Genomic DNA, 16,666 nt, shown 5'->3' on the forward strand with positions numbered 1-16,666 from the left:
AAAAAAAGAGAACAGGTGATTGTTACTTATGACAATAGAGCAAAAAATCTATAGCAGAATGGAATAATTAACAGCAAATACCGTAGGGGAATAGAACCACTTGGATGGTTTGCCTTTTTACTTTATTTCGCCACAGACCTACTGCTCTAAAAGCTGGGCTGTTAGTGAGGAAGGAGATGATGACCACACATTACACGATTACCTCTAGGGCCCTACAAGAATGTGAGCTTTAAATATAGCTCACAAAATCCTCCTCTGGCATGTATCATCAATCTCTAATGTATAGCCAGGAAAACTGATACCCGAAAGAGAACAGCTCACATGAGTTCCCACTGCTGCAACCGGGACTAAAAGTTGGTGGTCCCAAGTGCCCATCTCCCATGCTAAACCCAGAATCATCTGCTTGTTGAAGGGGCCAGTACGTACAGAAGCTATTTTATTTATATGAGAATATGGGGAGCATCTACGAAGTTCAAAGGCCTGTCAACTGTACTGCAAAGCACGGATCTGCATGCTGATCACAGTAGAGTTGACTGCTGTTTCAGAGCAGTCTCTGGGCTTACGTGCTAGCTGGCAAATAGAAAGTTAGAAACAAAAAAGACTTCCTGTTTTTAATGCAAGCTCCCCTTTCACTGCTGTGGCAAACAACACTCAAAGTTAGCTGAAAGCATTTCCTTTAAATTGGACTGCATCCAAAGGTATCTTAAATTTGGACTCGATCTTGGTAAAACATTCATGACAACTGCCCTGCACAGAGCACAGAAATTGGTAAAGACCTGAAAGAAATCTCGAGGAAGAGATGAACTGCCAAATCCAAACAGTCAAAACCAGAGCACTAGGCATCTATAAAATTGGGATTTGTGTGGGTTTTGGCTCCTGCAGTTTACTCTCATTTCAGGCTTCTCTTAATAATTGCAAGGACATAGGAAGTTACTTAAAAGTAAATTAAGCGTCAGGTTCCTTATTAAATTACCTAAACTCAGGTCCCGTGGTTCTATGAAATGTATCAAACACTAATCCTCAGCAGCACAGTTACAGCATGCAGCACAGAGAAAATTCAGTGCTACTGAATACTGTGCAGGAGGACTGAATGAAGTTGCCACTACCTTCCCATCTGCCTGCAGTCCTTTGTCCCGACAAATACAAACCCTTATATTATACAAACACCAGCTGAAAGCTGCCAGAAAACTTTCTCAGAACAGTCAAATTCCTATGGTAACAACTTGCTTGAGTCTACTTCTTGTAGTTTACCCTAAGCCCTTCTACTAGCCTCAGAAAGCAGGTATTTGACTAGAGAAACTTCTAATGTGACTGAGTATAACCTTGTCACATAGCTTCATTCCTCTGAACTATCCTGGCACTCTATGCAATAAAAGCTAGGCAGAGATTGCACAAAGAATGTACGAAAAACAATTCCTAAAGGTCTACAGCCTCCTACTTTTTCACTTTTTGCCCTGCGAATGCTACATTCAATACCTGCTGTGCAGAAGAATCCTGGCCAGCAGGGACCACTTGGAGATGATAATCCCCATTCTCCACAGAACATTCCTGGAAGACCACAGAGGGAAAAGAGTATCAGTAAACTGGGAGAAAAAACAGGAGAGCTGCTGTACTGCAAGCACTGATTGGAAGGCAAAGGGGAAGACTCTGAGAGCACCAATCCTTCAGCATCAGCACAACTGGGACAAAACTGCATTCCAACTCAGATCATGCTCTACTCTGGGAAATCCTGAGTGTAAACCGAACTCTTCTGCAGAGCCTCGAAAAAACCTGTGGCTCGCTGGGGGACACTACCAGTGGGACAGGGAACCTCCTTTGACTGTGTATTTTCACGACTGCATTTCCTACAGGTGAAACACACATCAGTGGATTGGGAAAACAGATACGCAGAGAGATCACCCTCTTAGACACTGCCCCACATGAACAATCAGAGCACCCGGTCATTTCCTCACCTGCAGGGCACTGCTGACACCTCTCTGCCTGGCTGAGTCCATAGGAGGGATTGTAAGTCCCAGGGGGACATGGATAAAAACGGATTCCAGTTTTCTGAGGGCAATAGAAGCCAGGAGGACAGCGACGCCTCAGTCCTTTTGAACAGTGAAACCCAGCAGGACAAGGAAAGCATTTGTCTTGACCTGTGAAGGAAATACAGGAATTAAAAGGAACCACGTAACGAAGTGGAAGAAAAATACCATATGCGCAACTGACTGGTTGTGCACTTAAAGAAGCAGAAATCGAAATAAAGCTATGTAAGCCCTCCTGCTATAACTGGCCTTCAAACATGCACCTTCTCCCAGGAGCATTCGATTCAGCAAAATTTCTCAACTCCACTTCAGCAGCCCCAGAGTGCCAGTAACCTCCACATCTCACCATTAGGTGGCAGGCAGAACGGCAAGGAAATCGGGTTAACTGCTTACTAGCTTTCTGTGCACTGAGTATCACTGCTACAATCTTAATAGGTGAGGTGCTCCAGGGGTGAAATATATTCCCCATGTGACACCAGGAAAAAAAACCAAAACAAACTACTCCCCCCGCACCTCCAACCCCTTTCTCTACTGCCCCCCCTGAAAATACTGATGCTCATAATGGCCACCAGCTATCAAGACGTTCTTGGATACAGACAAAAAACACAATCTGTGTTTCTATCTCCCCCAAGTCACACTGAAGTTGTAAAGATCCAGTTCCTCACCTGTTGCATTACTGTATTCTCCACTGGGGCAGGGAGAAGGTGCTGCTGAGCCTGCACGGCAGAAATGTCCTTGAGGACAGAGATCTCCCGTGATACCATCCTCCGGCTTTGCAGTCTTTGTTCTTCCTGTGCAGTAATAGCCTTAAAGCAGAAAGCACTTGAGTCCTGTCTCCCATTCAAAAAACCCTGAATTTCTGAGTAGCTAAAGAAGTTCTGGCTTTGTCTCACCTTGTGCACACAGTCCTGCAGGAGCATCTTGGCCAGACATATTGCAGAAAAACCCAGGGGCACAAGGCAGACACCAAGTGGCATCCTGGGCTCCTCTCTGTCCGTTCCAGGTCCCAGCAGGGCACGGCATCTCTTTTGGGTGTGTTGTGCCAGCAGGGCAATAATGTCCTTGTGGGCAAAGATCTCCAAACGGAAGACCCATCTGAAGCAGGGAAAATAAAATTAATATGGTTTATGAAAGCTTTTGTAGTGCCAAAAGGTCTGAAGCAATGCAAGTTACTCAGTACTCACAGGTGAGGAGGTGCTGGAACCTTGCATGCAGTAATATCCTGGCTGGCAATATCCTTCTGGCTCAGTCAGACCAGCCACGCTGCAGTACATGCCTGCTGGGCAGGGCTTGCATGAACCTGCCCTGACTACATCTGTGTAACTTCCCTGCACAAAGAGAGAGAACCAGTGAATGCCCCCTGCCAAGGGATTGGGAGCCTGCTGAAAACTACTACTTGAAAAACAAGTCCATATTTGATTCTTACCGCTGGACACGGGAGAGGCAAGGAACTTCCAGGCAAGCAAAAATGCCCTTTGGGACAATCCTGGGGTGCAGCCAGGCCCGGCTCATTGCAGAACGTACCCTCTGGACAGTCCCTACAAAGAGACTGACCACGGCCCTAACGAGGGAACACAGAAAGAACCTTGCAGATGTGGGGTATTACTGCTTACTATGTGAATAAATAAACTTTGCACATTCTACCAACTCCCAGAAACTTCCTACTACAGAATAAACACCCCGAAGCAAATGAACTGCAGTCCAAATGCAACAGATTTGTGTTATCCAAACAGCACCTTGCACCACTAAAGAAGTGGCAGGCTCGGGTCTGATCTAATACAGCAGTAAGGCACACGCACATGTTAATTCACCTATGCTAGGCTAAAGCCTCCTCAGCCCACTTCTAAATATGTACTATGCAAGAAAACTGAAGAAAAACTGCCAAATGAGCTATAAACAGGAGTGCTGTACTGATGGATCTGATGTCCTGACACAAACCTTTTTAGCTCTGCATAGAGTTCCACAAAGGAGATGGTGATCACCCAACTTCAGATAAAACCCAAGTCCCTCTTTTTTTAAGCTGACCACTTGCAAACACCTCATGAATTTCTATTCACACACTTTACAGCTTCCAGGGGCTCTGATGACCTCACAGGTATATTACACGGTGTATACTAACATACTTACAGGCTGGAAGCTGCCAAGAGGACATGGCTCTGGCTTGAAAGCTCCTGTTAAAGAATAATGCCCCTCCATCACCACTTGCTGAAGAGCGCTTTTGGCACCTCCTGTACAGAAGTAGCCAGGTTCACATGGTCCCGAGGGAGCTTGGTTACTTGTCCCATCACAATACAGGCTATGTGAGGAAAAACAAAAACCTCGGGTAGCAATAGTTCCTTTTGTCACTCGATAGCACAGTCCCGATACAAAAAAAAAAAAAAAAAAAAAAAATATCCCTGCAGTCTACCTGGAATCTTAGAGACATGGTTCCTGTTTGCTTACAGGCCTCAAAAGGGAGTTACAGACGATATGCATCACTTCTCACACATGCTTTTTAAAGACCATAACCTCTCAGGTTCAGTAGCTTTATCCTGGGAAGAATTCTCCCCTCTACAGTCAGGGAGTGGCTTCTGCATATACTTCTGAATAAAGATCACACAAACACCCAAATGTTGGTTTTCTTCAAACCTTCTCTGCAACTTTGGGCTAAAAATGTATATAAAGGAAGGAACTTTGATGTCATTCCCTCCAACTTCCAGACAGAATATGAATTCCAGAGCAGTCTCTTGCTCTGCTTTCCTGCCTACCTCTCCTGGGAAAACAGACTGAAGTAAAAGTAAAAAAGAGAGACAGTTCTTTGACTGTGGATTCTCTCAGAGCTTTGGATTCCACCGCATGGAGATCTACGACTCCAACCCAGCTGATCTCCTTCTTCACAGTAAAGCATAAAAATTACGAGTTTTGTGCCACTAAGCCCCAGATGATCTTGCACGCACCATTTGTCATGCCAGCATGAAGATATGATCACCTGAAAGCCAGACTGTCCCTCGCCGGCCTTAACAAGCTGCACATACTCAATGCACACTCATGGACAGGTGAAAGCCACCACAATCCATACATTTCCTTCAGAATCAGTTGTGTAATTTTGTGTCATTAAAAGGAATGCAACAAGGTGGTGAATTATACTATCTGGTAACATAAAAAGGACTACCCCATCAGTATTAATGAGGACGTTTAAGCAAGAGCTGCTAGGTCAAGCCATCCTGCACTACAGACATAATGAGTCTTGACAGAAGCCAGGGAACACTAAAAGCTGGGGGACAACTCAGACAATTCAAATTCCTTATTGTAAATCTACTGATACAGGTATGTAGCCATGGAGAATGCAGGTTGTGCATTTGTACTAGGGCCTTGGGAACAGAGGGAACTCCTCTGTAAGAGGGCTGAAGGTAAGGATGGGCTGCTCTGGTAACAAACCTGGGGGTTGAACAATCCCTTTGCAATGGGACAGAACTCAGCTGTATTCTCCAAAGATGATACTCACCCAGGTGGGCAGTCCAAGCACTCACGGAGGCTTCTCAACCCACTCACATTGCTGTAAGTTCCTGGAGGACAGGGAATAGGTGAGGGAGAGCCGGCTGGGCAGTATGCCCCAGCAGGGCACATGTTTCCTGTCACGCCATCTGTGGGCAACTGAAATTGGAAAAGGCATCATTCAAAAAAAAAAAAAAAAAAAGAAGGAGTAAACGGCGTTAAAATATTTAAAGGCATCATACTGATTTGGGCCCAAGGCAATAAAGAAAAGAAAAACAAGAGACATACTCTGTTGTACAGAAAACAGACAACACCTACTTAAGGGAAATGTAGCAAACGCAAAAAGAATAAATATGGATGACATTGTTACACTAGCAACCCCACTGCGATTCACACCCACTGAACTTTTCACCTGTAGCCTTTTCACCTGGCTGCATTTTTAATTAAGGGGCTGTTAGTGTTGAGAGGGAAAAATATGATGTGGTTACACTCCCTTTGAGGGCAGCATGAGCGGTCCTTACGCCATAAATTTGAGCGTGAGCAGTACCAAATTGCGACTCTGGAAGTCACTGGGTTGACAAAAAGCACCACAGTGGGAAAAAAACCCCCACAGTGGAGCACAATTAGATAAGAAGAAGAAAACCTTGCCACGTGACTTACTGGAGTCAGGGCCCTGCCCTGGCAGTAGAATCCAGCCTCACAGGGACCACTTGGCCCAGTCTGTCCTGGAGCAGCACAGTAGAAACCACGGCCACAGGGGCTGCACTCCGAGGGTCCAGACAGCCCCTTCTTGTTACTGTATGTACCCTCTGGGCAAGGTTCAGGTTTAGAGCTGCCTTTGACACAGTAAAAGCCCTGCAAAACAAAGCCAGCTTAATACAGCATTTAAGGCTCTTCTATTAAATAGACTTCCACAGACCAGCTTCTTCCATTAGATAACCGCGAAAGAACAACTTACCGCTGGGCAAGGTTTGGGCTCCAACATGGCCAGAGAGTCACAGTAGTACCCAGGTGGACATGGTTTGCAAGCATCTTCACCCTCTACACTGGAATTATCCCAGAAGAAGCCTGGCATACAGGGGAAGGAGAAAGGGAATCCAGTCCCTGGAGGACAGTTGTAGCCGGGTGGGCAATCCCCCGTCTGGAAAGCAAAATACACAGTCAGGCATGGCTTTGTCTTCTTTGGAGCAGGGAAGAAGAATCTGTTAAGATTCAACACAGAAAGATACAAGCTTCATCGACAATTTGAATAACCTGGCATTTTTTTACTGCAAGAAAACGGAGCAGAAAAGAAGGGAAGGAAGGGAATTCACAGTCTTACCAGTAAAGTTTTGACCATGTAGGATAATTATTTTAGGTGAGATTTTTTTTAAGGTAAAATCTTGTCATTGAGACAGGTCCTACATGTTGCCTATACAGTTGCGCAGAAAATGCTCTTCTGCGCTTGGAAGAGCTGTAACCGGGATAAGAGCTATTACCTTGTTCTTAAATAAAAGTGTGGATTCATCCAAGTGGAAGAGAATCCAACTGCATTTCTTACTCTTAATAGAGGCTTCTTCTTTTAACAGCTATTAATATTTGAAGAGTTCACTCTTTCCAGAGACAAGACAATCGCAATGAAAGATCCCAAAACTCATTAGAGAAGAGCAGCACCAATTCCTGACCTTTGAACTCTCTTTCATAGCCTGCACTGACAGCCAGAAGGCTAAGTAAAGACAGAAAACATGCATTAAGCTTGCTCCATTAACAATTGCAGCCTTTGGGGGGGGGGTGGTGGTGGGGGGTGGGGCGGGAAAGGCAGGAGAACCTGGGCTATACTTACAGGGTGGGGAATTCCTAGAGGCTCAATCCCATCTCTGTAGCAGTACTTCCCTGCAGGGCACAGTAGGCATTCATCAGCACTGCTTAGACCCTTCTGCTCACCATAGGTCCCGCTGGGGCAAGGCTTAGCATGCAAGCCCTTGAAATGAAATAGAAAAATGGGTCTTCAACATACTACTATGACTGCTGCATCCCACAAGCCAAACACCCAGAAGCTGAAGCTGTGAAAATAATCCTTCCCCGTAACTGGGAACAAACACTGAAAAGCAACACTAGGAATCTGGTGCGAATGCTGACAAGATGGTATAATAGAACGCGGATCCAATCCTCTGTATTGAATACACCATCTCAGAAAACGTTATCCCAATATTATGAACAGTTTTATGTAGGGCAAATACTGCTAAGATCTGCGAACACCAGAAGAGTACAGAAATCAGTAAAAAAAAAAAATTATTAGGAAAGGCTCCCATAGCAAGACTAATCCCAATCCCAGTGCAGACTGTAACTGTACAGCCGACTTGATGAGAGAACAGTGAATCCCAAGGACCAAAGCAGATTCACTTACAGTATCTCCCTGAGGACAGTAGTATCCTCTTGGGCAGGCATTTGCACTGGCATCAGGAACAACTGCCTGTCCTTCTGGGCACAGGAGACCCGCTGGGCAAATCATAGCAAGGAGCATCACTTCCCGGCTAGTGTTCTCACTAGCACAGTAATGTCCAACAAGACACGGCAAGCAGGAGGCTGAACCTTGGTCCTACAACATGAAAGGCACATGGTTCCACTTCTAGAGAGCAAAAGAATCCTTGCACATTTGGCAAGCTGTGTTGAGGCACAGAACAAAGGAAACGAATGCAACCAACTCTACAGCAGACCCTATCAGTAAACAAAAACAGTCCACAAAAACGCGGCCACTGAGCCAAGACATTGCCCTCGGGAGCCAATGACAGGACCCTGCTCTTATAAAACATTCCCTGTTATGTTCAGTAATGCTACCGGAAGCACAAAGAGCTTCCTTTAAAAATTCCACCTAACCTAACCTATGAACAACAAACAGCATGCAATTCAGTGTATTCACCACGCAGGCAAGAAAGCCCGTGTTTCACAAATAAGAAGCAGGCCCCGTCACTGCCTGTGGATTATCCATACAAAAAGTTCTGATCCTCAGAACAGTCAACCCAACACCCTTTACCAGCAGGAGCAGAGAAAAACACAGACACGTTCCCTCATCTTTCTTTGTTACACTGAACTCTAAAGTGCAAACAAAAAATAATCTAGGTCTATTTGCCATACATAAATCTCCATTTACCTCCACTCCAAACTTAATTAAGGGTTCCAGTGATAACTACCAAATTCATGCAGCGATAGAGAACTTGCCTGGACAGGGATACTGGGATCATTTGACAGGAGTGACAAGCCCATTTCCCATCAATGGGGAAACGTGGCAATTACCACTAGAATTATTCATTACAGTTTTGGGGCAAATAAAAAAGAAACAGGCCTTAGCACCTGCTTGTGAGAATAGTTGTGCCATCACTGTTCCCCTCTGTAGCTCCATCTTGTTGTTCTACCTTCCAAAGCCAAGTGATAGTCTAGCTCCATTGCAATCAAATACTTCCTTTTGAGCAGGAATTAAATACAGGTGTCCGCTTTCTGCCAGGGTAAAATACATCACAAAACCCCAAAGTATCTACCCAACTACCTATGGCCAGACATGTGACAGATGTACTTGGAGTGCTACTGCAAGCCTCTGGTGTGGGAATAACAGCAGGACCAGTATTGCACATGTGATAAATACTTCTAGCATCATGTCTGGAGCAGCTCCAAACCTGATTGCATAGGAATATTCCCAGTGACTTCTCTGGACTAGCGCTTTCACTCCTTACTTGTAGGGTCAGCACAGGTGGCTGCTATTATTTGAAGCACAGTACACAATCACCCCAAATACTCAGACTCATCATGCAAGGAGATGGGCTCCTTCTCTGAGGCACTCAAAGCCTCAACCTCCCCTTGAAGCTTCCTTTTCTGCCAAAATTCAGTCCTTACACTGAACAGATGACAGGATAAAATTATTGCTACTTACTGAAAAGTTGCCAGCACCACATGTTTGAGGAGTAACAGTGCCAAGCTCAGGGCAGTAATACCCTCCAGGACAAGGGATGCAGTCTGCAGCCACTTTTGCGGCATGTTCCATGCGATAAGTTCCTCTGCAGGAGAAAATACAGCAGAAGGGAGAGTCACAAACAGCAGCAAAGTGACCAAGAAAAGGACAGTGCACCTCTGGTCTGCATTCTCAGTCTTTGGTATAGAGGAAATCTAGTGTTTCTGGAGCCAAGAAACTGCCCGATTCAGAAGAAACTTGCCTGGACCACCCAGTAACAAGCAAGGTGAAAGGAACTCACTAACATTTCTGGTGCAGAAAGGTATTACTTAAAATCAGAAATGTTCTGAAATGCTGTGTAGAAATATTTTCTTTTGTACCTGCACAACTACTGCAGCATGTGTAGTGTACTTACACTGGACATAGAACTGGCTTGGAGGTCCCACTGGTGCAGAAAGCTCCTGCGGGGCAGGCAGCACAATCTTCCACTCTGCCATTTCCCAGCCTGGTACTGTAAGTTCCTGCAGGACAGGGGTACTGTGTGCCCCTCCACGTACCTTTCCAAAAAAAAGAGGAGAGAACTATGCTAATTCTTAATACAGCCCCCTGTTCTTCATTGCTATTAAGTATGTACATGAGTTACATGTAAATACATATTCATATATATAAAAATGACTGCTCACAGTGCTGAGAACAACAACAAAAAATATCATAATTTAGTACATACCGCAGAATCTTTGCAGAAAGTTTCAAATTTAGAATTGGGCTTGTACCAGACACTTGATTGTGCATTTTAATTCTTTGCAAATTAAGGGAAAAAAAAATAATGGCACCAACATGCTCAGTTCAAACCGTATAGATTTAAAGTATGACTATACAGAATGGACAGTTTGCTATCCAGCTCCACACTGAAATACTTTGATGCAAAAAATAACGCTGATAAAGTTTCTGAAGACAGAAATAAACTAAACCTCCTTCATTCCTGCAAAAAGCTGCCTACCTTGAGGGCAGTAGTGCCCTGAGCTGCACATCCCAGTAGGGACAGGGGCTCCTCCTACACAAAACCAGCCGGCAGGGCACGGAAAGCACTCCTCTTCCGAGGTCAGGCTTGTCCTATTGCTCCAGGTGCCTGGGGCACACTTGTGCTGCATTGGGTGCTTTGTGCCTGGTGGGCAGTAGTGACCAACTGGGCATGGAGTGGGAGGCTTCTGTTTCCCACCTGTTCCTGTAAACACAATGACAAATTTAAGAGAAGCAATGTAGGCTAATAGGTAGCATACTGGCTTCACACAATTCAGTTCCCTCATTCTGTTTTCAGCACTGCTGGATAACCCCAAGTTAAGTCTTCTCCTCATTTTGTGCCTTTGTGCCTTAATAACAATAATTACTTCCTCTGTCGATGAGAGGCTCTATCACAGAACCGGTTACTAAAGCAATTATTCTTCTACTCAAGTATCCTGCATGGTGCCCCTGTCCAAAGCTAGCATAGACATTAAAGTGAAGAAGCCATCAATAAGCTAAAAATTTTGAAGACTGTAAAAACTGGCTGCTTCCAGGTCATGAAGTTAAAACAGTAATCATGGGTGGCATAAAGAAGAAATTTCAGAGTAAGATTAAAATCAACTTATCCAGTGGGCACAGCAGTCTCTGCAGGGCAACTTCTTCCCATTTACCATCATTGTGATACCTCACTGACCTAGTGTAGTACTTACTAGTGGGCTCTGTGATAAGGGGTACCAAAGAACACAGTTCACTTTATCATAAAGCCACCTACCTCTCACACAGACGAATCCAGCGGGGCACGTTTCACACTGGGACTTATCAAAGAGGCTGAAGTCATTGCCAAATGTTCCTGGAGGACAGGCGTTGCTGGGAAAATGAGGGCTGGATGACCCCGCTGGGCACACATACCTAACAGAACACAGCAGGCTAGCTGGGACAAATGTTTTGATGCAAGAGGGAGACAAACTCTGTGCCCTACCATAATATTAGGATGAATGCTGCAGCTGGGAAAAAGCTGAAGCACTTGATGCTGTGGCTGACAGCAATGTAACTGAAAACTGATAATGCAGAAATACCAAAAATGAAACACTGTAAGTGGACTAGTTTTGTCATACATTTTTCACCAAAAGAAAAGCAGGTTATTCAGCCAGGTCGCTTTGTTCATAACCATGGGACGTGTGGCCCAGCTTCATTCTTGTCTCTTTTTACCACCTATCCTGTCGCAATAGCAGGCAGCAGTGCCTTCCACCAGAACAGTCTATGCCACACCGATTTACCAGAAACTGCAATAAAATCTTGACATAGCAAAGGATGCCACCTGCACAGCCCTATGCACAAAGCAAAAACAACAGAGGTGAAATATATGCACAGACACAGATAGAAGCACAGAAAACAACAAGGCTTACCCTGGTAAGCACTCTGCATCAGGCTGGGCTAAGCCAGCCTGAGTACAAGCTCTCCCTGCTGGGCAGGCTCTGCAATCAGCAGCTTCATCCTGTCCTTGGAGAGGATTGTATGTACCTGGCTGGCATGGGACTGGATAACTTGCTCCAGCAGGACAGAAATACCCAGCAGGGCACTTCAAACACAATCCAATTCCTAAAGAGAGATAAGACATTTAAGGTCCCAAAGAGAGCGTGACCTGCTGACAAAACAGAGGGTCCTATGAAATACGATTCCTTTGCTTTCACCTACAGCAAGAAAGTATGATGGAGGTTCATTCATACCAACAATAAAGTTACTCCAAAGCCAGAAGGTGGTGGTATTGGATTAGCTGAATGTTACTGCAGTTGAGTGGCTCACGGAAGCGGTAAAACCATCTGGACTGTGCTCTGAGCTGATAATACACGGAATGAGATACATTAAAAAATAAACAAAAGTATCAGCCTTACAACACACTCAGATGCAGGTATGTTTAATAATCACAATGCTTAGGCCTCAACTGTAAAGAAAGCCTGGGGTTTCCATGAAAGCTGAGCTGTTTCCATGTTTGCGTTCTGAATACAAAGAGAGATGAACGGGTTTCGCAGACTGGAGATATTCTCAGTACAAACACATGGATACCTGCTTGAATGACAACCAGTTCAAGCCGTGATCATCTCTAAAATCCCGCATGTTAAACAAAAGATGCTTGCATTGTAACTTAAAGGAACACTAGTAACATCAATACATAATAAAACAACAATCCCTTACTGGCGTTACCACGTTCAGAGAGTGTATTTCATTACAAAATGTCCCCAAACGTTTAACTTGGTGAAAAGGAAACACAAACTTAGCCCAGGAGAAGTTGCTATCCTCCTGAGTCAGGCCTTTCAACAGCACAAAGCAAACAGAGCAATTCAGGAGGAAGAGAAAACTCTGGCTGCTGATAATGGCTCCCTGGAGTACTTCCAGGTTGAACCCCTAGCTCCCTTCCAAATGCTTGTCAAGGCAAGGCTCAGGCATACACTAGTGTGTATGTGCCTCTGCAGGCTGGAATAGAGCCTTACAGCACCCCCAGAATGATCAGGATTTATTAAAATCTACTAGGCTTTCCTCTCCACGGACTGATGGTGCAGGTCCAGATTAGGATTCCTCAGAGCGCAAAGCAAGTTTAAGGGTCATCTCTCCCCCTGCCTTCCACCCAGTTGCTCATTCCCACCCCTCAGAAAAAGCTTATTATTTTCCCCTTACATTTACTGCACATGGCATGGATGAACACAAGGTTCAAAAACCTCAGTACGACAAGATTTGAATTTCTCAAAACTATAAAATTCCACAGCTCTGAGCACAGCAACTGAATCAACACACCTGAGGGGGGCTGCAACCTCATGGAGTTGTGGGACTCTTTAAAAATTGCCTTAAGCTGTCAAAAGCTTCATGATGTGGATTTGCACCCCCAGCAAATCCAGCGGGACTGGCATTTTATATAACCAGAATCTATGTGACTTGACTATAGGGACATAAAATTTCCAGTTCTTGCCTGACTTTCTGGAGATGATGCTTCCCTTTGGAGTTTAGAACGGACTTAATAGCGTGGCTGCCTGGACGTTTTATAGCAGATCAATGAGGGCACAGATTTACAGCATATTATCTATTCTGCAGGACCAGCCTAGTCCATGTACTTGCTGTGCAATAGATGTGATGCAGGCAAAGTTGGTTTCACTGAGGGGTATGTCACACTTCACACGCTGTACTGCAGATGGTGGACACAGGCTAATACCACACGAGCCATATCTCCCTCATGGTAGTATACTTGAAATCTGTTATGGCTTGTCACCATTTATTCACGTGTCCCCTGCCTATTTTGCAGCAGGCGTTGTCCTACCTTTGCCAAGTGTTCCTTAGGAGAGTTGACAACATCATTATATAAAGCAGTACAGGCATAGCGTAACAGCTTACATTATTAAACTGAAAGAGTTTTTAAACTCTAATTTACTCTGCAGCTTCTACAGCATTTGTTCGGGTGCCGCTGGCCCTGTCTCTTGAATTTTGCTGTCTTGATGAGGTGTGAGGTTTGTACCTTGCTGCACCATGTAAATGCACTTCTGGTTTTAATTTCAGAAGTGGGCGGAAAGCAGCAATTTCCTAGACTTAGCTGGTGAGTAAAAAAAAAAATCATTCAACAGTCAAGACGCTTTAGCAGCTGAGTCATTCGCTAGAAAAGAAATGATCAAATAGAAAAATGTATGGCTTGATTTGAAGGAGATAATTATTTTCTTAGCACATTTACCTCTCTGAGGGGAAGAGCCCAGTAGATGTAAAGGGGGACTGAGCAACTGAGCTCTAGGTTTCTGCTCCCAGCAGTGCACCTGGTGATTTGTGACCCTGGACAAAACGTTCTGGACTTGGGCCAAAGTTTACTTTAGTGAACCAAGCTCATTCCCTGAATCTCCCCCGACTCTATTTTCCCATTTGTATAGCACTGTTAAGGAGAGAGAGGCAGTTTTTTTATACCACTGAGAGACACACGGAGATATCGGAAATGTTCAAAAACAGATAGAGCTGGCCTCAGCAACATGTGATTACTGTAGCAGAAAGCCAGGTCTCCCTCTCCCTGTCTAAGCAAAGATTTAGCAGCAGAGAAGACTTTAGCAAAGCTCTATTATTATGTCCTTTTAAATTAATTTATCCATTACTAAATTGCAAAATCTAGTCACTTCCAACAGGTTTCCCAATCATTAGTGTGACTCAGCCCTACCACATGCAAAACTAAGTTCTACTGATTTAGAAAACCAAATCAAACCAAAAATATTTAGAAGGAAACATCACAGAAAATAGAGCTGGAAATCTGTGGAAGCCTTGTGCCTACCTCCTTGCATGCATTTCAGAACATTACACGCTGCTTCATCTACTTAGCACTTGAAAAACTCTTAAGGGCAGGGCTTCTACAGCTTCTGAAAGTATAAATTCCAGTGCTTTTTTACTGTTATAATAAAAAAAGTTTTGCCTAATCTGTAACCCAATTTCCCCTTGCTGCAAAAGCGGGCCAGGGACTATTGTGATTGATTCAAACACATACAAAGAAAGAACCCCTTTCCCAAAGAGAATATGTATGGTCAACTTACTTCAATTATGTTACTCCTCTGTTCCACTCATAAAAGAGCTTGAAAGTGAGACTGTGTTACAGCATAGCACATCTCCTCAAAGTTGACTAACAGTGCTAAAAAGTGTCCCGCATGCAAAGCTGACGCATTGAATAAGAATCATAGAACGGTCTGGGTTGGAAGGGACCTTTAAAGGTCATCTAGTCCAAACCCCCCTGCAATGAGCAGGGACATCTTCAACTAGATCAGGTTGCTCAGAGCCCCGTCCAACCTGACCTTGAATGTTTCCAGGAATGGGGCATCTACCACCTCTCTCTGGGCAACCTGTGCCAGTGTTTCACCACCCTCATCATAAAAAGTTTCTTCCTTAAGCTTTAACAGCAGGCCAGTTGCTGACTTCGGCTTCACAACTGACCTGTTGGATGACTTTAGCACATAATTTCAAATTGCTCCTTGACTTTCTTTCCTTCTACCAAAAGTACAGTAACCACCTTTTCCCTCCATTGCAACTTCTTTGAAATCTCTGCGTAGGGCAGATATCTAAATACCAGGGTCCATACCCATAAAGGCAGTCCCAATGAAATAAGTGGATAGTAAGCACCTCTGGATGCAACAGCTTTGTAATTCCTGAATGCTTCAACACAAGTCTGGTGACTCATAGGAGATTGCACAGGTGTTCCTTTCATCCAGCTCTAGTACTGCCCGAGCCAGAGATTAGTAAATAAGTACTGTAACTGCCAGCCCCTTTGTGAGAATGTACTTAACAATGTGATTTACAGTGAGAATTATTACCCCCACTGTCCAAAATGAAGATCTTTCATGGTACAGACCTGGCAAGCACGAGGAGCTGCTGCTGGGTGTATGAAGTCCCTCTTTGGGCTTGAAACTCCCTGCTGCGCACGGAGGGACTGCAAGGCCATTGGAACAGAAGTGACCTATAGAGAAGAAGAAAATATCTGGTTCAGAAATGACATTCTGGACAACTTGGATTTAGAGTAGAGTGGCGATGGGTCTCTTGCATGCTGACACGTGTGTGCGTGTTGTGGGGAAAAACGGGAAAGCACAAATATTTGCTGGCTAAATCATATCAGGGTGTATGAACCTTGCACCCTGAAGGCAGACATGAATGTGCTCTGATCCGGCAGGATACAAACCACCTCCAAAGTAAAAACAGGGGAACCAGTTGTGTCAGCATGCTATTCAGTCTAGGCTAAGACACTGTCCAATTAAAAAGATTCATTAGCACAAGCTCAAGGCAAAGCTAAGATGGTAGTAGTGTCCTAAAATAAAATATGTGTTTGGCGATACAGCACTACACAGTTTCCCAGAGGCTGTTTAAGCTTCGTGTGCTCAAAAGCAGCAAAGTCCAGGATGGTCCCTGGTAAGCTGGTCCACTACTGATGAAAACAGCCTAGAACCTGCACAGGATGGCTGGCCGGTAAGTGCACTTTCTTTACCTACACATTAACAGCGTTTTACACCTAATGGTAGTAAGATGCCAGAACCATTTAAAGGAACGGAGAGGAGGCCATTCTAGTAGGCTGCGTTTCAAAAAAGTCTTTCACAGCAGTAAGCAAAATCAAGTAATAGGTGAAGTCAAAGATGGATAAGCCTCACCCATTCATGTCTGTCTGTCCCTCCAATTCCAAACCTTTTACTAAGTCAATATATGTCAGCAACTAAATTGTCCTGCACTGGGGACAAGGGCTATCTGGAAG

The 16,666-nt window shown here is 44.5% G+C and overlaps 1 protein-coding gene and 1 long non-coding RNA gene across 2 annotated transcripts; both read right to left on the reverse strand.

The window, feature by feature from the left end:
• Nucleotides 1–2,891: 2,891 nt before the first annotated feature.
• On the reverse strand, nt 2,892–7,427 carry LOC104318332 (multiple epidermal growth factor-like domains protein 10). Its single transcript, XM_069786135.1, has 8 exons — nt 7,321–7,427; nt 6,457–6,639; nt 6,159–6,353; nt 5,509–5,657; nt 4,152–4,320; nt 3,451–3,585; nt 3,209–3,352; nt 2,892–3,119 (listed from the first exon to the last, which is right to left on the reverse strand). The coding sequence occupies exons 2-8, from the start codon at nt 6,571–6,573 to the stop codon at nt 2,892–2,894; spliced, it is 1,137 nt and encodes a 378-aa protein (XP_069642236.1). The 5' UTR covers nt 6,574–6,639; nt 7,321–7,427.
• A 2,414-nt stretch (nt 7,428–9,841) lies between these two features.
• Nucleotides 9,842–11,324, reverse strand: LOC138685888 (uncharacterized). The gene is made up of 3 exons (XR_011325263.1): nt 11,195–11,324; nt 10,421–10,645; nt 9,842–9,977 (listed from the first exon to the last, which is right to left on the reverse strand). It is a non-coding gene; the product is annotated as an uncharacterized lncRNA (long non-coding RNA).
• Nucleotides 11,325–16,666: the final 5,342 nt, after the last annotated feature.

Source organism: Haliaeetus albicilla, chromosome 7 (genome assembly GCF_947461875.1).
Source record: "Haliaeetus albicilla chromosome 7, bHalAlb1.1, whole genome shotgun sequence".
Classification (NCBI taxonomy): Eukaryota; Metazoa; Chordata; class Aves; order Accipitriformes; family Accipitridae; genus Haliaeetus; species Haliaeetus albicilla.

What these genes read in the sequence shown, in the direction of transcription:
- LOC104318332 (XM_069786135.1), bottom strand. Translation starts at nt 6,573, where the DNA reads ATGCCAGGCTTCTTCTGGGATAATTCCAGTGTAGAGGGTGAAGATGCT. An exon ending in AGGGCAGGGCCCTGACTCCA is followed by an intron (nt 5,658 to 6,158) that starts GTAAGTCACGTG and finishes TTCCAATTTCAG; the next exon opens with TTGCCCACAGATGGCGTGAC. An exon ending in CTCTTGGCAGCTTCCAGCCT is followed by an intron (nt 3,586 to 4,151) that starts GTAAGTATGTTA and finishes TTCCCTCGTTAG; the next exon opens with GGCCGTGGTCAGTCTCTTTG.